At 38.9% G+C, this 25,825-nt stretch overlaps 1 protein-coding gene across 6 annotated transcripts in view; it reads left to right on the top strand.

The window, feature by feature from the left end:
• Nucleotides 1-25,815, top strand: part of rhea (Talin_middle and talin-RS domain-containing protein rhea) — a 39,222-nt gene extending 13,407 nt beyond the window's left edge. For 3 of the 6 annotated variants that reach the window (XM_066732402.1, XM_066732405.1, XM_066732403.1), the window contains 12 exons: nt 10,489-10,681; nt 11,459-11,860; nt 11,948-12,218; nt 12,303-12,806; nt 13,165-13,262; nt 13,885-13,973; nt 14,560-15,018; nt 15,176-15,211; nt 15,524-19,240; nt 19,527-20,273; nt 22,247-22,885; nt 23,130-25,815. In XM_066732402.1, coding sequence (XP_066588499.1) covers nt 10,543-10,681; nt 11,459-11,860; nt 11,948-12,218; nt 12,303-12,806; nt 13,165-13,262; nt 13,885-13,973; nt 14,560-15,018; nt 15,176-15,211; nt 15,524-19,240; nt 19,527-20,273; nt 22,247-22,885; nt 23,130-24,377 — 8,349 coding nt within the window. In that variant the 5' untranslated portion in view covers nt 10,489-10,542 and the 3' untranslated portion in view covers nt 24,378-25,815. Of the gene's footprint in view, nt 1-3,319; nt 4,140-10,488; nt 10,682-11,458; nt 11,861-11,947; nt 12,219-12,302; nt 12,807-13,164; nt 13,263-13,884; nt 13,974-14,559; nt 15,019-15,175; nt 15,212-15,523; nt 19,241-19,526; nt 20,274-21,236; nt 22,104-22,246; nt 22,886-23,129 lie in introns of those variants that run through there. The other 3 variants (XM_066732404.1, XM_066732406.1, XM_066732407.1) reach the window with 3 other exon arrangements.
• Nucleotides 25,816-25,825: the final 10 nt, after the last annotated feature.

The following is a 25,825-nucleotide window of genomic DNA, read 5'->3' as shown; positions in this document are numbered from 1 at the left end:
TATTAGTTTCTAGTTTTTTAATAGATGTTTATTACACGATTTTAAAAAGTCAATTGTTTTTTTAAAACATCATTAGTAACTGCAGTTTTTCTTCCGTAATTTCTTTCCCTTTCAGTTGCTACAGTATATTATATAAAAACTGAAACTTTAAAGACCCGAGTACAGTTATACAGAGGACTGAGAGAGCTTCCAAAGCATAAATACGATGAAGGCTCCAATTGTGAAGTTATTTGCTTTGTAGAACTGATCGTTGAACTTTAAATATAGCTGTTAGTAAGTGGACCGACAAGTAAAATTAAATTTATGTAAGATGATTAGTCGGAGTGTGTACGTGTGTGTGAGAGAGAGTGGAAAATCGAATGATATATAAAAATTGATGAAATAAGCAGATTTTTCTTGCTGTACGAAACAAAAAAATAGATAAAAGAGTTAATTACGAAAATTAACTTAATCACGCGGAGACTCTGTAACGTTTGGAGATCAGCCTAGTGCATAGTTAATTTTCGATCCGAATCAATTTTTTTATTAGTTAAACGCGCGTTACAATTTCACAGTCTCTCTTTTTCTCATCTCTTAGCACAGTTTCACGCTCATCCCTTATATTGCTACATTGACTGTTTTCCTCTCCCCCCTCCCAAGCATTTTTCCCTTTAATCCTTCCCTTTCATTTCTTCATCACGAGTTTCCCCCTCCTCATCCCACGGTCTTCCCTGGATCGACGCGACGTCCCGTCAGAATTACAGCAATCGCTGCAAACGGTAATTGGACCTGACAAGCGAAACCTGCAATTTGGTGTCCGGTTCGTTGACGGATTAAGCCCAAACTCGCGAAATAAAATTTATTTCAAGGCTTTTGTACGTTCCACGCTCTCTCAAAACTCGCAAAATTCCTATCCTACTAAAAACCCTTATCTAGCCTCGTTCCACACAATTATTATCGATTTCACGCCTCGCGACAGAAAATTATGGATAAAACAAGGGGTGAGAGGGTTTCGAAGGTTATTGATTTTTTTGTTCCTCGTGTAATAAGTAGTACTCGTATACAGCTATAACTGAGATAACGATGCGAGAGAGGAGGAGTGATGAGAAGAGAGACAGAGGATGGGAATTGAATAAAAAAAATATACTGCAGAAAGCCGAAGAAAGAGCATCAGCGTGAAGCATCAAATGTGAGAGTAAAGGGAGGATTGGTTTGTGTTCGAGGCGTGTTGAAAGCTTTCCCTTGGTCCTCTCTCTCTCTCTCTCTCTCTCTCGGGGGTGTGTTACTGGGGCACTAGTGCGCAGAAGCCCGGAATATCAGCGACGCGAATTTGCCGGAGGCCTGGCACCCTTCCCTGCCCCTCGATCCATCGGCTCGACTCTCAAACGAGGGGTGGCTCCCCAACAATTCGCTCGGCTACATTTCGAGCCTCGACTCGAGCCGCGACGCATTCAGTTTCTCATCGCCCTTCGAGCCGACAGAACGCGTAGTAATATCCGTAACAATTCACGATAATATAATATTGTTGGAGAAAGAGCCAGGACCGCGCCGCGTCGGCTCCACTGGCTCCAGCACCCTGAAGCCTACCACCAAATCTTGTGCCTTTGACTTCCTCTGACAACTAGCGAAATCCTTCGACGATTTTCCATGTCTCCACTCTATCTGCTTGTGTGCGGTGATAGAATACGATTTTATACAGCAGGATGAATAGCTGTAATTTTTCAATTACAACGATTGGTGTGGAGAAAATTTTGTTGTTTTTTTATCTTTTGTATAAGAGTTTTTTTAGAACTGTTTTAGGGAATATACTGCTAGGGTTCTTTGATTTGTAATTAAATTTGTATTTTTGTAAATAGTGTGGTATATGATATTGTGATTCGTTTAATTATTGTAATTCAAGTTTATTAGGTCGAGGTTTATTTCTTGTTAAATCTTGTGCCTTGGTGCTTCAAATATTTTGCATTTGATAATAATCACCGTCGCATATTGAGAGCTTCGCGTCGATTAATAGATGTCCCGGACAGTGCTTGCCGTATTTAGCCATTCATTTTATTCCGAATTCGGAATAAATTCATTTAATATATTCTCCAAGTTCAGACTGGCTTTCTGGATCATCGAACTGTATCACGATTAAATTCCCTGGCTTGAATTTCTTCGAGAAAGCATTGAAGCTTCTAGTTACTGAACTGTGATGTGATTAGATTATCGATCTTTTGAAAATATTAATTTTGTTAGGCATATAGCTCTTTAATTACGTAGTTTTTAATTATACAGGATGTTTTGGTACGCTAGGATGAATTTATTGGGCTTTAAAAACAGTTTATGGGAAAGAATGTTTGTAAACAAACCTTTTGTGTCAGACGAATGCTAACCTTCTTCATTCGGGACTATCCAAACACTCGAAAGATTTGTGTTTATTTCCAATGCTCTTCTAATAAATGTTCTGCTGTGTTTACATTCAGAAATAAATTCACTTGATTTAAGTGACTCTTTATTAGAATAGACTCGTAAATAAATATTTTCTTAATATTAATAAAATTTAATGAAATGGTTGAAAATTAAATTGATTCGAATAACATTTTTATGCAATTGAATCATTCATTTATTAAAAGCCAGTAAATATTTATTTGCGACTATTCAAATAAAGGTTTATTTGAATCAAAGAATTTTCTTCTCAGTGTGCATATATTAATTAAACATCATGTCCCCTTCTACGAGAAAACATATACAATTACACGAATATTCCTCTATGAGAAATATTTTTACAAACTTTTGTCACACAGCTCACAAACCCTTCATTTGCTTTATTACTTTTTTCATTGTTTAAAACATTTTAAAATTTTGCTAAAAAATATTCTCAAAATCGTTACTTACAAATATTTCATATTACATTGGACATCGGTGACTTTGATTTTTAAATAATTTTTATAATTACACTTTATAAAAGTACAAAACCATACAGAATCAAGGAAGAGTTTTTGAGAATATTTAGTTGTAGACATTAAAATGTTTGAAAGTAAACAAAATAACTGACGTTTCGTGAGTCGTGATAAAAGTTTACGAAAATATTCGTTATGCAGGATTATATTGTTTACGTGTTACACAGCAGCAGAGAGAAACGTGACGCTAGTGAATGAATTAAAATGTATACAATATGTGAATAATACCCAGAACCTTCGTAACGAAGATATTCGATTCGAAGAACAAAACGTATAGAGTGCTTGACAATGTAATTCAAACCGAATGCTTCGGCCTGTTGATAAGTATACCTATATAACTTTCAAGTGTATAAACAGTGATGTACGAGATAAGAAGATTAGCATTCGCTTTAAAAAAAATATTTAGTTAACAAAAATAATCTCTTCTGCTCTTCTACATATTTATATGACCCTTCAAAGTGTAACCCATATAAAATCATAGAAACACCTTTATATATTTATTTTATTATCGAACATTAAATTGATTACTTCCTATTATAGAAGCGATTAAACGTAACGAAGCTTTCGATTTCTTTTCTCGATGCTTAAATTTTATGCCAAGCATTAACCAGGTGCAGCGATCGAAGCTTTCAACTCCCACTACTTCTTGATAATCGAGCGTTAAAGATTGAAGCTTTCAGCTCGAAAATTCCCCTCCCTCAGTTACGAAGTTTTCACACACCTTTCGAAATATGTTAAATTTTTTAAGTATACTATATATATATATAGAAAAGGAAAATTGAATTTTACTTGATAATAGTCAAGGTCAAAATTTATAAGGATAATTAATTATACAGTTACATGATACGAGACACGCGTGATAAACAAGAACCGAGTGATAGGACGCTGTATCGATCGGTAAACATCAAAGTGTTCTCGAATACAACGCAGTGCGTGCATTCGAGAAAATGGAGAGGAAGAAAATATGCATCAAAGATAAATATAATATTATATCGAAGCGATAAGAAAATTAGAGAAGGTACAATGGAGGTGGATTCGTGCTGGAGGTTTCCAGGGATCCTGAATTACCTGTACTATTCGAGAAGCTTGCACCGGAAACGGAGACAAACCGGTGCTATGATATCCATCCTGCCACGGCTATTATAGGAGCCCCGATACCCTATTAGATAACGTAACTCCTAACCGAGTTCCGCTACTATCGCACAGCTACCAGGGTCAAAGGTAAATAATAAATTTTCATTCACCAATCTATTATCCATAATTACCAAAATTATCGTCGTTCAGAATATATCTCTTGTATTTGGAAAATCAGTAAAACCATTTGCAAACCATTTATTGCATATAACGATAAATTTAAATTTTTTAATTAATATTCATAGAAATATAAACAAAAGTTGATAAACTTTTTTCAATTATTATCCTATAGAAATAATTGATTTAGCCCTTTTACACGTATCAATTATTTTATTCAAGCAAATAACATTTTTAAGAACTCGTTTATACAATCACAAATATGTGCCAGAAATTTTATACAAAAGCTCACTGTATTTTAACATATATATAAATTTGTGTATTTAAGTAATTAGAGTAACTTAAATAATGAAAAATGCTTTGGCACGTTTCTGCCATGTTCCAACAAGTTTCTTAAATCTATAAAGCACGATGGGATAGTGCAATTTCACTGGTAGCGTTGATTATGCTCGTCAACCGTGTAGCTTCGTCTCCGTCAGCCTTTCTCGTTAAGCACGTGTGACACGGTGAACCACGAGGAGTCAAAGATTCGACGACTCCTCCTCGGACGTCTGCTTATTTGCCATTAGATACAAGCACGATATCAAATTGCTGGCACATTGCCTCCTTATGATCGATCGAGCAGCGTGAAATTCACTGCTGATTCCCACTCCTCTGCGTCCAGCAACAATAAATCCTCACTAGCAGTCAGTTTTCCTCTTATTTCCTATCACCTTCCGCAAATAATTGGCCCCCTCTCTCTCTCTCTCTCTCTATATATATATATATATATATATATATCTCATCATTAAGATCCACAATCTCGTCCCACAGTCTCATGCAATATTGAACGCACAAAAAAATCTAAAAGTTTAGCAGATTATTTATATTTCCCATTTCCTTGAATTATTTACTATTTTCCACGCCGGTGGAACGTGGGTCGCGGTGGAATCTCGCGTTCTTAGCGAAGCTGTGTCATTAGGGATAACGATTCAGGGATTGTTTGCAGCTTGCCGGAGAGAAGTCGACCGTTTCGAGTGTACGAGGAGCCGCGTGTACGAAGGTTACCACTTAGCTCCATTAGTTTTGTCGGATGCGGGGAGTACTTAGGGTAGGTTCGCCTTTATTCTGAGCGAGTGAACAGCGGAAGGAACGTCGTCAGCTTTTTTTAACTCCATCCCTTCAACGTCTTGCGATACGAGTCTCGCAAGAGGAGACCGTTTTTACGTCGACCTCTGACCCTCTTCTCTCCTTTACCCTCCACCCTGTCGTTTCCTCCACTACTACGTCACACTGTGCACACACCCTCCCCCCCCTCATCCCCCTTGATACTCTGTACCAGAATTCTAACAACTCTGGAAACACGTTACTGTATTAAATAAAAATATATGCAATTAGATAAATATGTGTAAATCTGGTTTTTTCAGCAGGATAATTTTTGCATTTTTTTAAATAATTCATTTAGAGTTTAATTGACTTTCAGGAAGAAGCTGGATCTTCGCACTGCTAATTATTTACCCATTTTGTTGAAATTCATTTCCCCGATAGGGTATAGTTTTATGTAATCGTCATCCATCGAGATTCATGCCTGCGTTCCATTAAAAGTTTCAATTATCAATGGGAAAGAGACTGACGTCTAATTTCATCCCAAGCAGCAAACTTGCCCGACTCTCGCTTCAAAACATTCTCGCAAAACTTTATCTATCCGATGTTTACCAAAGATATATATGTAATAGAAGATTTAAACTCGCTTTGTACCAATTATTGTTACTCTGTTTTGAAAGCTATATCGTGATCGAATCTCCAGTTAAATTTGTATTTCGTCGTGATAAAGAGCGACTGTTCGAGATATTGAACTAATTTCGGAATGTTAAATGTATATTCGTGTTGAAAATTAGTAGTTGCGAAGGTTAAGATAATTTTGTTATCTCGATGTTTTCTTGGATTCAACAGAGATTTAATGTTCTTATTTTTAATTATTATTCTTTATTTTTTCCAATTTTGTTCATTCATTGATATAATATACAGTTTATTTATATATATATATATATGAGATAAAAGATAGATGTTGCTACATATGGTAATCATAATTATTCTAAAATACAGTACAGTTAATTTAGACACAATGATTGCTGTGAATCGACAACTGTCGGATTATAAGGGAGACACGTAGTTTTCGCGTGAAAATAAGCCTAATGAAGGAGGCTGATCGTTACACAGTGGGTCTTGGTTCAATTTGGGCAAGCTTAGGCATTCTGATCTGGTCGTTAAAACGAATTGAAACGAATCTGATTATAGGTATTCAGTGCCAAAATAGATGATGTAAGGGAGGAGGTGGAGGGGAGGGGGGAGGCTACTGGAAAGATTGGCAAAGTTGCAAGGGTCCATTAGCGAGGTAACCCTTAGGATTAGAGGGTCCTGTGGAGCGCGTATAATCGTGTCTTCAGTGTCCCGACCAATCAATGCCCTCAACTAATTCATGTTGCTCGTCCAAAGCACGAAAACAGCCTCCTGGAGTGTGTCGTCTAAATTTAGAAATCAACATCGACCCGTTTCTCCCACGACTGATTCGAGCTTCTCGTTTTAAGCATACGTTTCCTCGTTTCCTATTAAACTATTAACAGTATTTTGTACAAAATGCTATACTTTTTTTTATTCAGAAAGATCGAATTAATGTCTAACAAAATAATAATGTTTTATTAATTAAAAAAATGAACGTATCTATTACTTTTTACACGGACTCCTATTCTCGTGCTAAAAACATCCCCCAATTCGAAGGAGCCAGTTAGCTCCTGGAGCACAACGAGGAAACGCAATTTATCTTTATTATGACTTAATTAGGTAGACTGTTTCCTCGTAGATTGACTTAAGATTACCGAAATAGAGTGCTGGCAGTCTACTAATTAAATATCTCGCGATTGTACGTTCTAAATCTTCATTCGCACTATTAATTACCAGGGAGAATGAACCTGTTTCTGACATAATTGCCAAAGGCTCGTTGGAGTTTCAATAAAAAATATAAAAATATTAATGAAAATAAACTATCGTGTTTTTAAAGGATAATACGAGCTACCTGACTTAAAAAATAAATCGCCAGCAAGAAGTTTGACTCCCAACTTGCAGTTTAAGCCTTGTAAACAGTCCCAGTCTATATTTTGCACAAGCTATCTGCAACTTGTTTTCGTCGCCAAGTTAATTTCCATCCATATTACGGTATGAATGTCGAGTGTAATTGCTGCTGTAGCAAGGTAATATTTACAAGTGAACCGGAAGGTTCACGAGTGAATTCCACGAAAATTGGCTCATTTGTCAAGTTTTTGTTCACCAGCCCAATTAACTTCAATAATAATTGATAAATTACAAAAAAAATTGATTGCAATTCTTGTCTGAGAAAGTGAAGTGATAGAACGTGACGATACAAAGCAGATCAGATAGGGGACAAGTACGAAGATATATACTGGAGAGAGGGGAGGCGGGTGAATGGAAAAAAAATTAATAGAAAAATTATAAAAAATTCGATTGATCATTGTTATCTTTTTAAATATATACGATCCTTCCCGAGTAAACAATTGAAAGTACATAAAATAATTTACGACTAAACAGTTTGATCTCATGGGACAGAATGGAATGTTCGTAATGTAAAAGATCAATTGATAGGGAGAACATTAGAAAGTCGTAGCGAGATCCTGCTGTGTATGGCAAGTAAACAACAATTTCGGCCCCTGAGGTGAAATTGAAACCACGCGGCTGCGATTGCGTGAAAATTGAGTAAGAGAGTTCGTAAGAAGAGAGAGAGAGAGAGAGAGAGAGGAGAGGGAGAGGGGTAGTTTCGGTTTCGCAGCGAAGGGATGCAGTATGTAGGGGGAGGGGGTACGAGGGGATGGGGCAGGGCTCGCCGGTAGCTCCAGTTTGACACAGTCAGAGACTGGCGTTGCTTGGCAACCTCTAAGGGTGGAAGTTCACATTGGCGTAGGGTCTAGATGCATCGAATTTATGCCTTGTAACCCATTCACTCTCCTCCTCGCAACGCTTCCTGAAAAGCGAGTCAACGACCGAAAGAACAAAGCGCTTAATTGCTCGCTTTTTCTCAACCTCTGATCACCCCCCTCCCCCATTCGCAATATTACAGATAAGATATATATATATAATTTTATACCCTCTCCATTTCTACACAAACAACTCGTCAGGATTATCACAAAGGCAAGAAGATAATTAGTGTCACCATATACCCTTCTCTCGATTCATTTATATACAATTCGTACCTTGGGAGCCTATCTCAATTCATCAGAAGAGAATTGATGAAAGAAATTTAACCAGATTCCAGCAATTTGTCTCGTTTTAACGAAGTTTTATATACTTTTCAACTGTGAATAGCTCCTCTAATTGTTTTCCTAATTTTCTTTGTTTTTTTTGCTAAGTTTGATTAATGAAACGTATAAAATGTGTAATGTATCTTCCGCTGATGAAACTGTTACGGTCGTGTCGATTTAATTAGACGCGTGAAAAACAATTTGTACTTATGAAAGGCGTCGATGTGGGTTCTACGCCTCTGCTGGATCCAGCACTGCAACCCGTGGTAAATTCTATGGTAAATGTACCAGGCCATGGGGGATTAATATAGGTATAATACTGTGCTATATATGTGCGTTGCATAAGAGTCTCGACGCGCTTCGATATTCGTTATTTAGTGGAAATTTTTTTTAATTACTTCGATCCTTGTTCAGGATTTTTAAAATTGCAATTTTTAAAGGATTTTTTAAATTCACTCGAACCATAGGAACATCGTTGGTTCTATTTTTTTACCCCATCTCACAGATTATTCGCTTAAGTATCGTGGCATTGATTTTAATAATCGAACTTGGAAACGTGTCTTTATTTCGAGCTTCCATAAAAAGTTTTCGATTCGTTGTCCCTGAGTATTTTTCGTTGCCTTACAATTATGCTCAATGAAAAATCAGTCGTTTTACGGAAAACGTGTGTAAACTATAAATAAGATACCAGCAACAGAATTCCATTACTGATTATCTCACCAATTTTTACTTTTAACGTGTTTGAAAGTACTGGGGGAAATGATAACCGAACGAACACAAAAAATATACTACAATTTTTAGCACAGTTTTACGTGATGCTCAACAAAGCTGGAGCAAAATATTTTTACCTACGTAAAGTAGGGAATTTATACCGTAGAAAAAAAGTGAAAAAGCAGAGGGAACCAATAAAGGAATACATGTCTATTTATAAATATTATTAAAAGAGAAAAAAAAAACACGTGATTCTTTCCCATCATCGTCGTTTTTTCCAAGTGTTTCGTCATTCTTACGTGATGCTCAACAGAGTTGGCGTACTGTATTTTTATCTAATGGAAAATAATAGATTAGTGGAAGGAATCAGTGAAAGAAAACTTATCTATTTAAAAATATTATTAAAAAAAATACAGTTAAGATTCTTCCCATTCATTATCGTTATTTTTCAATTGTTTCGTCATTCTAATTATGACCACCTAAAGGGGAACCAGCGATAGAAATGTCTTGAATTACCGCAGTATGTTATCTCACAGTCTGTAGAACGTTATAATCTTCCCCCAAAATCTGTTATATAGTATTCTGGTTACAGCTTGAAGCGATATTCAAACTAATTGACTTGCAATTATGGTGTTCAACACTGTTACAAGGATTACCACGCAGCTTATTGACTAACATTGTTATAAGTTGCAATTAGGAAGTCCCTCAGTATCGAATCGAACATTAGCAAAATATTCACGATACTGAAATGACGTCGTCATTTCCGTGATGATTAGATTCAAGGTGATGCAATATTAAACCAGGGACGTGTGATACCAAACTGTAGTAATATCTTATGTGTTTTATGGAGAAAATTCAATTTACTATTATTTTCATTGATAAAACTCTGTATCGACTTTAAGATTCAAAATGCTGCCAAGCTGGTGCACATATACAGTCACGTGCGAATGGTTAACGTATATATATATGTGAGTGTATGTGTACATGCTACACTATGCATACGCACGTATAAAGCGTTTCAAGCGAACAAAATACCAACTCCCTTGCAACTTGTTGCACTGGGCTTAATGGAAAACTGCAAATTGTCACTCCATCTAAAGTCACGTGAAAAGTGAGTCAAAAGACGGATTTCTGTAAACAAACAACTTTCTTTATCCCCTTTTTTAATTAGTGCTGCAAAAATCTTCTTGTGATTCGCAATTAAATAAAATTTGTATGTTAAAAGACTCATTTAATTTCTTTGTAATATTTGTTAATTATGTATATGAATATTTTTTTAATTAAAAAATACACTGCAATGTTATTTTGCTTATTTACAGGCGGGTGACTCTGGAGACTTTTTTACGTGCTAAAGTTGACCGTCCATAGACGCAATGGCCACTTTGTCTTTGCGAATCTCCATTCCGGAGAAAAACACCACCAAGATGATGCAGTTTGATCCCAGCACGTCTGTTTACGATGCCTGCAGAATTATCAGAGAAAAACTAGCTGAAGCCAGCAATATGGGCCAACGTGAGTGATGCCTCGAAATTCTCACTTGCTAGGACAAATAGAAAATATTTGTTGAAATATTTATATCTCTCTCGAATGTTTTTATTTATCGAGTTCCCATCGATTTTGTATTTTTCACTCGTGTGTAACAATTGTTTAGCGAAATGTTAATACTCGATATATTTTCATTTCCATCCATGTAATATTTTCTATTGGTACTTTGCACCTTCGGCTCCGCCTGTTTCATAGCCCTTCAAGGAACTAATTATACTATGAGAGGGCACGCTTTGAAATGCACTTAAACTGGGACTGTCATTAACTAATTTTAGACATAGTAAATTAATAAAATTTGCAAGTTAATTAAAGTAGATTCTGTTATTAGTAAAAAAAGTCTCGTGATAGTATATATATATATATGTATATAAGAAGAAAATTTTGGTTTCCCAAAACAATTGAGTCTTTGTCAAAGCAGCAGCAGCGGAAAGTTAAATAATGAGTATCGTGAGTGAAAAACTAAAAAAGTTGCGAAGCATTCACTTTTAGCAATGAAACGGTGAATAAAAATTAATTGATATTATTACGCAACTTTGGATAAATTAAAACTGTTAGAAGTGTGAAAGTATGGAAGAGAGAATAGAAAGAACTCACAGGATCAAGAGTATACTGTAATCTATAGGATATAAATTTTAGAGCAAAATAATTGAATGGGGATAGATATAATTTTATTAGTAAACAAAAATTCTATGTAATTTACTTTTAATGTTACTTCATTATTTTCCATCTTTCTTTCCTCAATAGCAAAAGATTACGGTCTCTTTTTATCGGACGAGGATGCAAAGAAAGGTGTCTGGCTGGAACCTGGGCGTAATCTCGATTATTACATTCTGAGAAACGGGGACCTTTTGGAGTATCGACGGAAACTCAGGCAACTCAGAGTACGCATGCTGGATGGAACCCTGAAGACCCTTCTGGTAGATGATAGCCAGCCAGTAGCCAATCTCATGGTGGTGATATGCACGAAAATAGGAATCACGAATCACGATGAATACTCCCTCGTACGTGAGCTTGTTGACGAGGAAACTGAAAATCAGAAGCCTAGCAATTTTGGCACGCTCACCTTGAAGAGGAAGAAGGAGGAGAAGGGGGAGAGGGACGCCAAAATGGATCAATTGAGGAAGAAATTAAAAACTGATGATGAAGGTATATTCAGTTGTCTATAAATGATCTCTTAACATTGTATTCCATTATCATTGATCGAGTGATTCATTCGAAATTGTTTCCTTCTAGTAAATTGGATAGACCCGAGCAAAACGTTACGAGAGCAAGGTATAGATGAGACCGAGACAGTGCTGTTAAGAAGAAAATTCTTCTTTTCCGATCAGAACATCGATAGTCGTGACCCTGTGCAGTTGTCACTTTTGTACGTTCAAGCCAGAGATGCTATTTTAGACGGTACACATCCTATCACACAAGAGAAAGCTTGTGCCTTTGCAGGAATCCAGTGTCAAATTCAGTTCGGAGACCATAAGGAGGATAAACACAAATCAGGGTTTTTAGAGTAAGTTTTTAAATCTGGTAACTATTAGATCAACTTGGATCGAATCATTATAATTAATAATATTATTAATAATTACCTTTGCAGTTTGAAAGAGTTTCTACCGCAGTCTTACTCAAAGGTCAAGGGTATCGAGAAGAAAATATTTGCAGAACACAAGAAACATATAGGTCTGTCCGAGCTAGACGCGAAGGTGTTGTACACGAAGACAGCAAGATCATTGAGGACCTACGGTGTAACCTTCTTTCTCGTGAAAGAGAAGATGAAGGGAAAGAACAAGTTGGTTCCTCGTCTACTTGGCGTCACCAAAGATTCTGTTTTGAGGCTCGACGAGAAAACCAAGGAAATACTGAAGACTTGGCCATTGACCACTGTGAGACGTTGGGGAGCCTCTCCGAACACGTTCACTCTGGATTTTGGAGATTATTCGGATCAATACTATAGCGTACAGACTACAGAGGCTGAACAGATACTCCAGCTGATCGCTGGTTATATTGATATCATTCTTAAGAAGCAAAAGGCCAAGGACCATTTTGGCATCGAAGGAGACGAAGGATCCACCATGGTCGAGGACAGCGTCTCGCCTTTGAAGTGAGTTCATGCTCTTCTTACCTCTCCAATAACTTCAGCTCTGGTCATCTCAGTCTCTAATAATCAACTTAGATCACTTGTTTATTAGCGCAATTATCAATGCCACCGCTCGTGGTTACACATTCTCGTTACTGTGCTTTAGTCTGCTAGAAGCGCTTCGTGTATCTAAAGCTCAAAATCTAGTCTAAGTCGTGTATTAATGCGGTCTCAACTCGAAAGATATATCATGGAGGAGTTTCTGCGGAGGCAGCATGAGAAATACATGCATGCCCTCCGTAGTTCTGATAAATCGTATGCTATTGTTAAACCAAAGATACTAATTTTTCCTTATTTATACCGCTTGTCGTTTCTGTTACAGAGCGACTATAATGCAACACGAAACGAGTAACGTTGGAAAAGGAAACGTGGAAGCTGTATCAGTAGCTATTCCTGCTGTAATGAGAGCTGGTGGAGATGGTAATGTCTGGTTTTATTAATTTAAACTCGATTTTAATGTGTATTAAGCAACAGAGGTCTTCAATTTTATTGAATTATCACTAAATATGCTACTGTTAGCTCTGCATTCTAATGTAATCTATTGTTAATTTAATGAACAATTTAGTGAGACCTTTGTTGTAGGTATATCGTGGGGTCGATAAAGTCAGTGTTTTGTGTTAAATGGTCATTAATGTAAGAGCAACGATTGAGAGGAGCTTTTTGAGATAGTTCTTGGAGCTTGCATTGGTGAATAGTAGTAAATCACTGTCTTTTGCCAAATGAATATAGTATAATATATTAAGAGCTAATTGCTGAAGGGGATGGTGATCTCTGCACGATTGAATATTCGGTTATTTGTATTCGACGTATGATTTTGTAAATATGTACACGCTTTTATTCTGTACATATACTGCAAAAGCTTGTTGTACGTGTTTGGCTTAAAGAAAACACACAAGTCCATCTTGAACGTGATCAGCCAGAGACAGAAATATTTTGTGTTAATAAAATTCCGGTATCGAGGAGTTGATCGCGATGATCGATATACCATGTGTAAATATGAAATGATGGAACAATAGGCTAGACTGCATGATACAATTTTTAGGAGCCAGGCCTTATGGAACTGGACACATGAGTGGTGCCCAATACACGACCATCAGTGGCCAAATTAACGTCGCACATGCACCACCAATGGTAAGATTGAAAATTGTCTAAATAGCCAAAGCTTTACTTTCGTCCAAATTATAATTCTGGCTTCTGATTAAAAGAAATTCATTTTTTGCCAAAATATTATTTGGATAACGAAAGATAAGCTTTGAAATTAGTTTAGTTCGTGCATCTTACTGGATTGTAATTAGTAAAAATCGTGTATCTTTAGTTGAACAATATGAAAGATTTAAATTATCGAAACTAACAAACAGTTAAATTTCTTTTCATGCTAGGCTCCTTCTATTGCGGACACAGAGTAGGTACAAACTGATAAGAAACAGATCTTACATTTCATTTCGCTTTTCAAAATTTCGTTAAACCTCATTATTCGATTTCGTTTGAATCAATTTATCAATACGAAATTATCGCATTTATGATTTTACGCTTATTAAAATTTAATAAAAGAGATCGATTTATCACAGCCCATGATGGTGTTTGAATACAGTATTATCAAGTAAAAAATTAGCAAATAATAACTTTGTTGCATTTCAAGCTAAAGACCATCAAGGGCTTGAATGTAGAATTTAATGTTACTATTATTTTTTCTAATGTTTAATTTAAAACAAAATAGGTGCAACAGACCAAAGTTACTTCCGTCCTGTCGGAACCGCAGCGTGCCTTACTTTCAACGATCACCGCTGGCCACGAGGTGATCCACATAGCGGAAACCGAATTGACCACAAAAGCGCATCTTCCGGAATTGGGAAGTGATCCAGCGTCCTTGAGATGGATCGAGCAAACGATCGACACGCACAAACAGAGCGTTGGCTCTCAGATTGCAGCGATGAATGCTGCTACTGCACAGGTAGTCACGCTGACTTCCGGTCCCGCTGATGATGTAGACCACACGGCCGTTGGAGCTGCTATTTCTACCATTGCCACCAATCTTCCGGAAATGACCAGGGGTGTCCGAATGATCGCCGCTCTAATGGAAGACGAGTCATCCGGCGAGAAACTCCTGGACGCTGCTAGAAAGCTTTGTTCAGCTTTCTCTGATTTACTGAAAGCTACCGAACCGGAAACCAAAGAGGTAAAGCTTCGAGACTTACCCTTAACTTCTCAAATATTTGTCTTGTAACTAAATATGTATATACATATACATATAATCTTAACGAGCGAATAATACTATAATCCTGCTTACTCCAATGAAAGAAATGAAGTAATACCGATTAACCTTTCCAATGCAGCCCTTCTACATCACATCTACCCTTTATGGACAATATGTAAGCACTAATCAAGAAGCTTCATAGAATAGAGGTGTAGAGATTTCATTTGTTATCCTAGAGGCATTCGAAGAAGGATCATGATAAATTTTAAGAATTTTCATTGTGCTTGTATTAGAAACTTAATTTTTACTAAATCTGCTGTCTATAGATATATACGAGCACTGATCAAGAAGCTTCATAGAATAGAGCTGTAGAGATTTTGTATGTTATCATAGAGACACCCGGAAAAGGATTATGAATAATTTTAAGAATTTTTATTGCTTTTGCAAAAAGTTCAATTTTTTCCTAACTCTGTTTTTCTCTCTTCAGCCACGACAGAATCTTTTGAACGCTGCGTCTCGAGTTGGGGAAGCTTCGCATCAAGTACTAACAACGATTGGCGAGGAGAGCGATTCCAGTCGAGAATTACAGGACATGTTGCTGGCACTGGCAAAAGCAGTGGCAAATACAACCGCAGCATTGGTGCTGAAAGCCAAGAATATTGCAGCCACCTGCGACGATTCACCCACCCAGAATCGAGTGATATCTGCTGCTACACAATGTGCATTAGCCACGTCACAATTGGTAGCGTGTGCTAAAGTGGTAGCACCAACCTTAAACTCACCTGCTTGCCAAACGCAGCTGATGAACGCTGTACGCGAGGTGACCAGAGCTGTTGAGCAATTGGTGGATGTTTGCAACGAAACCTGTGGTGATGACAATTTGCTGAAAGAACTGAGCGCTGCAGCTGCAGAGGTCAGCAGGACATTGAACGATCTGTTAAATCATATTAAGACAGCAACTAGAGGCGAGAGAGCTAAAGAGACCTTCCAAGAAGGGGCAGTGGAAACTATTTTGGTAGCAACTGACAAGTTATTTGCCAGCACCGGTGACGCAGGTGAAATGGTAAGACAAGCAAGAGTAGTGGGACAAGCAACAGCACAGCTCATTCAGAGTATCAAGGGTGAAGCTGAGAGGCAAACTGATACAGAGCAGCAACGTCGACTTCTTGCAGCTGCCAAGGTCCTCGCAGATGCAACTGCAAAAATGGTCGAAGCTGCAAGACAATGTGCTAGTAGTCCACACGATGCAAAGATGCAGGATCAATTGCGACAGGCAGCCGAGGAGCTGAGAGCTGCCACGACAGCTGCAGCAACACCAGCTTTGCGAAGGAAACTTATTAGCAGATTAGAGACTTGTGCCAAACAAGCAGCTTCCACAGCCACCCAGTGCATAGCAGCTTCTTCAGGTGCTGCGAATCATAACACCAATCAAGCTAGTCAAGAAGAGTTAAATGCTGAATGCAGAGTTATTGCCCAGCATATTCCATCATTGGTCTCAGGAGTCAAAGGTACCCAGGCTCAACCAGACAATCCCACAGCACAATTGAATCTCATAAACGCATCAGAGCAGTTCCTACAACCTGGAACTTCCGTCATCAAAGCTGCCAGAGCAGTTCTGCCCACTGTAACTGATCAAGCCTCAGCCTTACAATTGAACAATACGTCTCAACAATTAGGATCCTCTTTGGCTGACCTGCGATCCGCTGTTACACGTGCAAGGGAAGCATGTGGTGGTCTAGAGTTGGATGCAGCTGAAGAACTCATCAACAGTTTACAGGACGAACTTGACGAATTTTACAGAGCTGTAGAAGCTGCGTCCTTGAGACCTTTGCCAGGAGAGACCGCAGAATCCACAGCACTGCAGCTTGGTACCACAACGAAAAACGTTCAATCCGCCATAGCTCACCTGGTATCAGCTGCAAAGCAGGGTAATGAGAGCTACACTGGTAGCGCGGCTAGGAAGACCGCATCAGAGCTTAAGAATCTGACGTACGCTGTTCGGGGAGTTGCTGCTACCACTAAACAACCGGAAGCTCAGAAAAAGATCCTCTTTACCACCGATGAGATCATTACACGTTCGATTACCTTGGTGAAGGAGGCTAAGCGAGTCCTCAAGAGTCCTGATGACCCGGACAACGAAGCAAATTTAACAGCTGTTGCCAAAGATGTGACTACCTCGCTGAACAAGTGCGTTTCCTGTCTTCCAGGACAGCGAGACATCGATGAGGCTATACGTACTATCGACGACATCACTCATATCCTAAATGAAAACGAATTTCCACAAAGCAGTAAGAGTTATGGTCAGCTTCAGAGTGACCTCAGCAATGCTGCAGCGAATCTCAACGACGCCTCGTCTCACCTCTGCTCCTCTGTCCGTTCTCCAGTACAATTAGCGAGTTCCTCCAAGGAATTCACCGAAGCCTTCAACGACCTCTTGGGAGTTGGAATGGAAATGGCTGGGCAAACCAGCACCGAAACTCGTAGCCAAGTCGTGGTGTCTTTGAAGAACGTCAGTATGACCTCCAGCAAGCTTCTACTCACCGCAAAGTCCGTCGCGGCTGATCCAAACGCTCCTAATGCCAAGAATCAACTATCAGCAGCTGCTCGTGCAGTAACGGACTCCATCAATTACCTCGTGGACGTTTGTACGTCTGCTGCACCAGGTCAAAACGAATGCGACAACGCCATTAGGAATATCCAATCGATGCGTCCCTTACTGGACAATCCCAGTGAACCCATTTCCGATGCTACTTACTTTGAATGCTTGGAGACTGTAATGGAGAAGAGTAAGAGCCTGGGTGATGGGATGACTGGTATAGCGAATCACGCTAAGAAATCCGAACACGAACCGTTCTCCATAGCAGTTCGAGGAGTTTCCTCTTCGATTTGCGGTTTGATCGAAGCTGCTGCCCAAGCTGCTTATCTCGCAGGCGTCAGTGATCCAACATCAGTAGCTGGTAAGCCTGGCTTGGTGGATGAGGCACAGTTCTTGCGGGCTGCTCAGGCGATACACACAGGATGTCAGAACTTGACTAATCCCACCAGCAGCCAGCAACAAGTACTCTCTGCGGCCACAATGATAGCCAAACACACCAGTGCCCTTTGTAACGCCTGCAGACTGGCCTCCAGCAAGACCAGTAATCCAGTAGCTAAGCGTCATTTCGTACAATCTGCAAAGGATGTGGCGAATTCTACAGCTTGCCTGGTTCAGGAGATCAAAGCTTTGGACCAGAACTACTCCGAGACAAATCGGGAAAAATGCGCAGAAGCGACGAAACCTCTGCTGGAAGCAGTGGACAATCTTTGCACGTTCGCCAGTTCTCCAGAGTTCGCCAGTCAACCAGCCAAGATCTCTCATGCGGCTAGGTCTGCCCAGGAGCCCATCACGAGCGCTGGAAAGTCCATTATCGATGGCTCCTGCGCCATGGTACTGGCAGCAAAGAGTCTTGCAGTTAGTCCAAAGGATCCACCTACTTGGCAATTGCTGGCCAATCACAGTAAGAGCGTTAGCGACTCCATCAAGTCGCTGGTAGCTTCTATACGGGATAAGGCACCTGGACAGAAAGAATGCGACACAGCTATAGATCTACTTTCGGCTAGAATTCGCGAATTGGACGCTGCGTCCCTCAGTGCTGTCTCGCAGACTTTGGTACCACGACGAGAGAACACTGTTCAAGGATTCACTGATCAGATGGAGAGCAGTGCCAGTGAATTGCGTGAGAAGCTGGAGCCACTTCGCAATGCTGCCAAATACGAGGCTGAGAATGTGGGTCATGCCGTTAGTCAGGTTGAGACTTATTGCGAGCCTTTGGTTTCCGGTGCCATTGGTGCTGCATCCAATATGGTGCACTCGAAACAACAAATGGTGCTGTTGAACCAGACGAAAACTGTGGCAGAGTCTGTTCTTCAGTTGGTGTACGTCACAAAAGAATCAGCTGGAAATCCTAAAGCTATTGGTTTGCACGCAGAAGTCGACGAGACCGTGGAGTCCACTAAGGATGCTCTGCAGGAGTTGCAGAATACATTGGAGACCATCTCAACATCCAATGGAATCGTCACTGGTCTCATCGATACCATCTCTCGCGCTATGGTTAGATTGGAGGATCACAGGATGTCTACCATTGATACTGTTGATTCTTACGTGGATTATCAAACTAGAATGGTCGAGGCTGCTAAAGAGATTGCACGATTGGCCCAAGAAATGGTAGGTCTCATTCTTGTATAAATTATAATAAATAGGAGTCCCTGTTTGAAAAGACCCATAGCATGGATGTTAAAAAACATGTATTTGCAGAACTGTATAAGAGATATTAAATTGTAAAACTTGATTAACTCTTGTAAGTCTGCTGATATATTTCCATTGAGTGAAGTCTTATGCAATATTTTAATGTGTAAACGTCTTCCTAAATTCATGCTTTGGAGTGTTTTAAATGGTTGACTTTGTGGAACTAAATGAAATTATCACTGACTTACTTTATTATTATTTTCAGTCAACCAAGTCCAGTACAGATGTGGGAAGATTGGGTCCTCTGGCAGTGGACATTTCTCACAAATATACCCAATTGGCAAGGGACACTTCCGGTGCAGTGGCAGCTGCTTCAAACGCCGATGTGTCCGTAAGATTGCGCACAGGAGTGCAGGAACTTGGACGAGCTTGCGCAGATATCGTGAGAGCAGCAGGAACGTGTCAGATGTCACCTGGCGATGCGTATGCTCAGCGTGAAGTGGCGGAGCACAGTAAAATCGTGACGGAGAAAGTGTCACAAGTTCTTGCAGCCTTACAGGCAGGGTCACGTGGAACCCAGGCTTGTATAAATGCAGCCAGCACAGTTTCCGGAATCATCGGTGACCTTGACACAACGATAATGTTCGCCACTGCCGGTACCCTGCATGCGGAAAACGAGGGCGACACGTTTGCGGACCATCGTGAGAACATCCTGAAGACTGCAAAAGCATTGGTGGAGGACACGAAGACGCTGGTAGCTGGAGCCGCTTCGTCGCAAGAACAATTGGCAGTTGCGGCTCAGAACGCTGTATCCACTATAGTGCAGTTGGCAGAGGTTGTAAAGTATGGAGCTGCTAGCCTTGGAAGCCAAAATCCTGAGGCTCAGGTGATGCTGATTAACGCTGTCAAGGACGTTGCCTCTGCTCTTGGTGATTTAATTCATGCTACCAAGGCTGCTAGTGGAAAACCAATCAATGATCCTAGTATGGCTCATCTCAAAGACTCTGCTAAGGTGAATCATCAATGCTTCTCTTGTCTTTATTCTTCTTTTCTATTTCCATATACGTTTTACCTGATTCTTCCAAGCTTTCAAACTGTATTGGCTTTCTTCCTGCCAAAATTACTAATCCCTTCCGAAAACTTTACCTAAAGCTTGCTTCTGAATAATCATCAGGTTTAAGAGCTTAAAAATGCTGCAGGTAAGTTAACGCGTTGTGCAGTTTAACCAGCTGAAGAGAGAACTTGCAAGAAGAGGAAGAAAGATGTAGGAAAGCTGTAACATGATTTTTCGACCAGAGTATCAATTAATCCTTCCTCACATCACTGAATTAACAAAAAGAAAGCTTAACCATTTCCATTAAAACCTGAATTATCCTTATGTCATTTTTTGGGTGGACTTTAATTACTCGTATTATGTAATAATAACTTTAATTTGACTCTTCGCTACATCTCTAACCGCCTTGGAATTTCTCATTAAAACCAAAATTACTCGTAAATTCATCCAACGATTACGTTGATCGACGATTGATAGTCGTGACTATTTGGACGTATTTATAAAGACAGGCAGAGTAGCGTCTCATAACGAACTGCAAATGGCCAGAATTCGCTTTGGGAATAATATTAAAGTCCACCTCAAAGTTTCCTGCTGTGTATCAGAACCGTACATACATAACTATCTTCTTCTATGTGTGCAGTGAAATCCTATCTGAAGTAGTGATATGTGTTGTACTCTAATCAACGAGCAAGTGGAAATGGTCTCTATCAGGATAATAAACTGCAAAGAATTTCAAGTTAATCGCTTCATTTCGTTAACTCGTTGCCTTTTTGATTGGTATTGTGTAGTATATTATAAACGGAGTTGCACCCAATCCGATTAATGAATTCTCTTGATATGTATACATATGTGATTGGATAGCAAACGGTGGACTTTGATATGAGTAAAAATTGACGATTTTGATCTGGCCGCTCTGGATAGGTCTTAGAGCAACATCTGCAGCAGCAATTCATACCTATGAACGACGTCGGAGGCTCGGAATCCGATTGGTTCGTGTCCGACCAAGAAGAGGAGCTGATCCGTCTGCTCTCTGCATCCGAGAGCAATGAACCGTCTCAAAGGACTTCTGACCTTTTGCTCTTCATGTAGATTACCTTCTTGAACTTGTCAGCTTTCGAATACTATTCTATTAAGTAGCGTTAGTGATTCACACAGAGTATATGTTTCTAAACACTTTATAAATATTTATGAGACACACATAACACTATTAATACTTGAACGAAGCAACGATGCTGTTGGAGTTCTTGTAATACAATCTCGGATTTTTGTTCTTATTGTATACATATATACGTAAACAATTCTCGTGCCAGTATCCATGTAACACAATCATCGCGCAGAATATTGCAAATTTTATGGAAAAAGTGTACCTACGTTACTCTGCCATCTTAATTTTTATCGTGCTCGTACAATTAACAATTGTCCATTTGCACTCATTTTATAAATGTCTTTTTACCATTGTAATAATTTAAATAAATATTGAAAAATCACATAAAGAAATCTTGTGGGTAAATCATGAAAAAGTTTAAGAAAATTACACTGTGCGTACGATCGATAGAAAACATTGTAGGTACGTACACGAAGTTTATCTGAATAATGTGAGTTTAGTAATAAGTGAGAGTAGCAAGCTTTACTAACTCTTTGAAAAACATCGTAATAGTAACTATAATTAATATTAATAATAATAAAGCAATTTAACAAAAAGCTGAGAATTTTAGCCAGCCTAAGAAGACTTTAACCAAATTTAAACAATTTTTTACACCACAGCTTTCATTAATACGTCAGTGCAGAGCTTAAAGCAATTTTCAAACAACATTCCATTTAACATTGGCACATTGCAGAGAGATTTTAACTAACTGGTTTTATCTGATAGAGGTGTTAACGTAATGAAAAGTATACCTATTGCAAAATACTAAAATTTTATTATTTTTTAGGTAATGGTGACTAACGTGACGTCACTCTTAAAGACTGTAAAGGCAGTTGAGGATGAGCACACGCGTGGTACGCGAGCTTTGGAGTCAACTATTGAGGCAATCGCCCAGGAGATACGAGCGTTGAGCTCATCCGAGACCAGCAGGTTGAACGTGACACCGGAGGATCTAGTGCGTTGCACGAAGAGCATCACAATATCCACTGCCAAGGCTGTGGCAGCCGGAAACAGTTGCAAACAAGACGATATCATAGCTGCAGCCAATATGGGAAGGAAAGCTATTAGCGACATGCTGGCCATTTGTAAAGGCGCAGCTTACAATTGTGCGGAGACCGCTGAACTCAGGGACAGAACGCTGCAAGCTGGTCACGACGTTGCGATGAATTATCGCGAGTTGCTCCAGGCGATCCTGCAAATCTCTTCGAGGCCAGGGGATGCAAAACACACGCTGCCACCGATCTCGAGAAAGATCGCTCAGAGCGTGACTGAACTCGTGGCTGTAGCAGAATTACTCAAAGGATCCGATTGGGTTGACCCTGATGACCCCACAGTCATTGCTGAAAATGAACTATTGGGTGCTGCAGCCAGCATAGACGCAGCTGCTAAAAAGCTGGCAAGCCTTCGACCACGCAGAAGCATACAGGTGGGTTTACGTAATTGTAAATAATATCGTGGAGGATGAAGGGAGAAACGGGAGAGATCTAGCTTCCGTGAGATATGTTTGATATTCTTGGTTGTTTTTAAATAATCGACCAGGAATCAAACATATTATTACGGCGGCTAGTGCGAGCAACGTAGGAAGTATATTTCTGGTAAGGATTGTTGGGTTCTTAATCCTCTTGGATTTTTGGTGTGAATTGATTATAAGTTAGGATTTTTATTTTTAGGAGACCAACGAGGATATGAATTTTGATGAGATGATCTTGGAAGCAGCGAAGTCAATTGCAGCTGCCACTTCAGCTTTGATAAAGGCTGCCAGTGCAGCTCAGAGAGAGTTAATCGCGACTGGAAAGGTAGCTAGAACACCATTGACTAGTTCTGATGATGGACAATGGTCAGAAGGACTGATATCAGCTGCTAGAATGGTCGCTGCTGCCACACACAGTTTGGTGGAATCGGCTAATGCCCTTGTGCAAGGTGTAAGCTCGGAGGAGAAACTTATATCAAGTGCCAAACAGGTGGCCAGTAGTACTGCTCAGTTGCTGGTTGCTTGCAAGGTCAAAGCTGATCCTGATAGTGAAAGTACAAAACGACTGCAAGCTGCAGGAAATGCTGTGAAAAGGGCCACTGATAATTTGGTTCGGGCTGCCCAGCAAGCTATTCAACAGGAGGAGGACCGTTCTTTGATTCTTAATCGTAGAATGGTTGGTGGAATTGCGCAAGAGATCAACGCAAGATCAGAAGTTCTCCGTATCGAGCGTGAATTGGAAGAAGCCAGAGGTAGGCTTACAGCGATTCGTCAAGCGAAATATAAAAATAGGCCGGAAACCGATACGGACACGGATGCTGAACAGAGTGGTTACGAAAGTTACACCACCAGGTATGAAACCAGAGCCTACGAACATCATCCTCACCTATACCATTCGCATTCACCGTTGCAAAACATGAATCAGTCTCTAGACCACTTACAAAACTCCAGCCAGCAAATCAATCATATTGTAACTGAGAAAGAAATTATTACGGATAATTCCCCAGCTCAGTATAGCTCGATAGAGAGAAAGATAAATCAAGAAGATTTTGGCTCTGATAGAAAGTATGAAGGGCCTTTCCCACCTGTAACATACAGAGCATACACGCCAAAATCACCAACTCTGAAAACGTTCAAGCAGAGCGATATGTCCACTTTCAAGCAAACCGATCTTTCCTCATTCAAGGGATACGATCACGATGCGGTTGATGAACGAACAACGAGAGAGTCATCCATTCACAGAGCTTACTCGCCCAAATCACCGACTCTACAAAGTTTTAAGCAAAACGAACTTTCCACTTTCAAGGGATATGATAAAGATTCGTTAGAGGAACGAACAACGAAGGAATCAGTTATACAAAAGATTACCGAGAAAAAGACAATTACCACTACGACCTCTAGCAGACAAGAGTCCAACACGAAAACCTTTAGATTTGAAGAGAAATAATTATTCGACGAATATAATAGAGCAATGCGTAGCTATTTAAAATCAGTTTACACGTGCATTTTATGCATTTCGACATTCGTAGGCCAAAACTGAACATTTTAATGCGCACAATAGAGTGAGGCTTCGCTCTTTACGATAATGAGTACATTTTAGGTAAAGCGAAAGGGTGTACAGCTTCTTGAACATAAAATGAATTTATTGTGTATTTTGATATTAATATGATATAATATTCGTAGCTTGATGGATTACGAGTAGCAGGGTATTTGCTTTAATTGTGATTTCTTACAACAATGTTGATTAAAATTTTGTAATAAAAATTGAAATTTAATTGGTAAAAAGATGGGAGAGAAACGGAAGTCAATTTTATGAGATATGTGAAATCTATTTTCATGTGGCAAATACTCTAAATGAAAAACGAAAATCTACTCAGCGCGCTATCCAATAGAAGTGTCCTTAGATAACAGTAAAACGTTTTATAAATTTAGCTTTTGCAAATATATTATGATATAATATTATGTTTTTCGTAAGCTGCACGAACGTGTAGTTTTTATACTAATTTAAATTAATCGCATAACACATTTTTAGTACATTATATTAACAAATGAATCTATGCTATATACGTCATTTTAGAATCATGAGTATACCACCGTAATTTCTTCAGCGTACTTTTCTCTTCATTTGTAAATGTAGAAGATTTTTTAGCCAGCAGTTTCCTGTAGTGATACAGACAAGATAGAAAAGCTTCGCCTGGTTTAGCTTAGCTCTTAATTTACGTTAATTTTAAGTTTAAGACCATGAATCAACAAGAGAAGCAACATATCATTTAATTTTATTAATTTTCTAAAGTCGCATGGTAGTACCAAAGTACCTGCGACTCATTATTAATTTTCATTTCTCCTCCAGATAGCTTTTTAAAGTCACCTCATCCATGCCAATTATTTCACTATTGAAAATAAGTTATCCTTTTATTATTTCTCATATAGCTTAACATAAGTGGTGGCTCACTGCAAAATTAATCATAAAAAAGGATTCTGCAATGGCTGTTTTTTTGCTCGAAACCCTCCATTTGTGCAATCACCCTCTAATTTATTATCATGAAAAATTTGTATATATATAATAAGCGAATTCGATCGAAATTTTAGTATCCCATTAAGAACATTTAAAAATTATGCGGAAACTAAAGTGCCTAATTATAATAATGAGCTGCCGCCTTTTTATACACATTATTTTTTTAGTAATATTTAAGCTTTTTAAACATTTTACCAAAAAATCATGCTTTCAAACTAACGGCCAACCAGGCTCTCCAAAGCAATCAATTTTTACGTACTTCAGGCCGAATATTTTATTTTATATATTTACAGGAGTGTGCCATGGTATAAGAAAATGGATTATACAAATAGATTTTATTATAGATAATATATATTATTATACATACAACGTTAACATTT

Source organism: Prorops nasuta, unplaced genomic scaffold, assembly GCF_024137725.1.
Source record: "Prorops nasuta isolate Cenicafe-Biocafe unplaced genomic scaffold, Cenicafe_Pnas_1.2 PNAS00010, whole genome shotgun sequence".
Classification (NCBI taxonomy): domain Eukaryota; kingdom Metazoa; phylum Arthropoda; class Insecta; order Hymenoptera; family Bethylidae; genus Prorops; species Prorops nasuta.
This window is presented reverse-complemented; position numbering and strand designations above follow the sequence as displayed.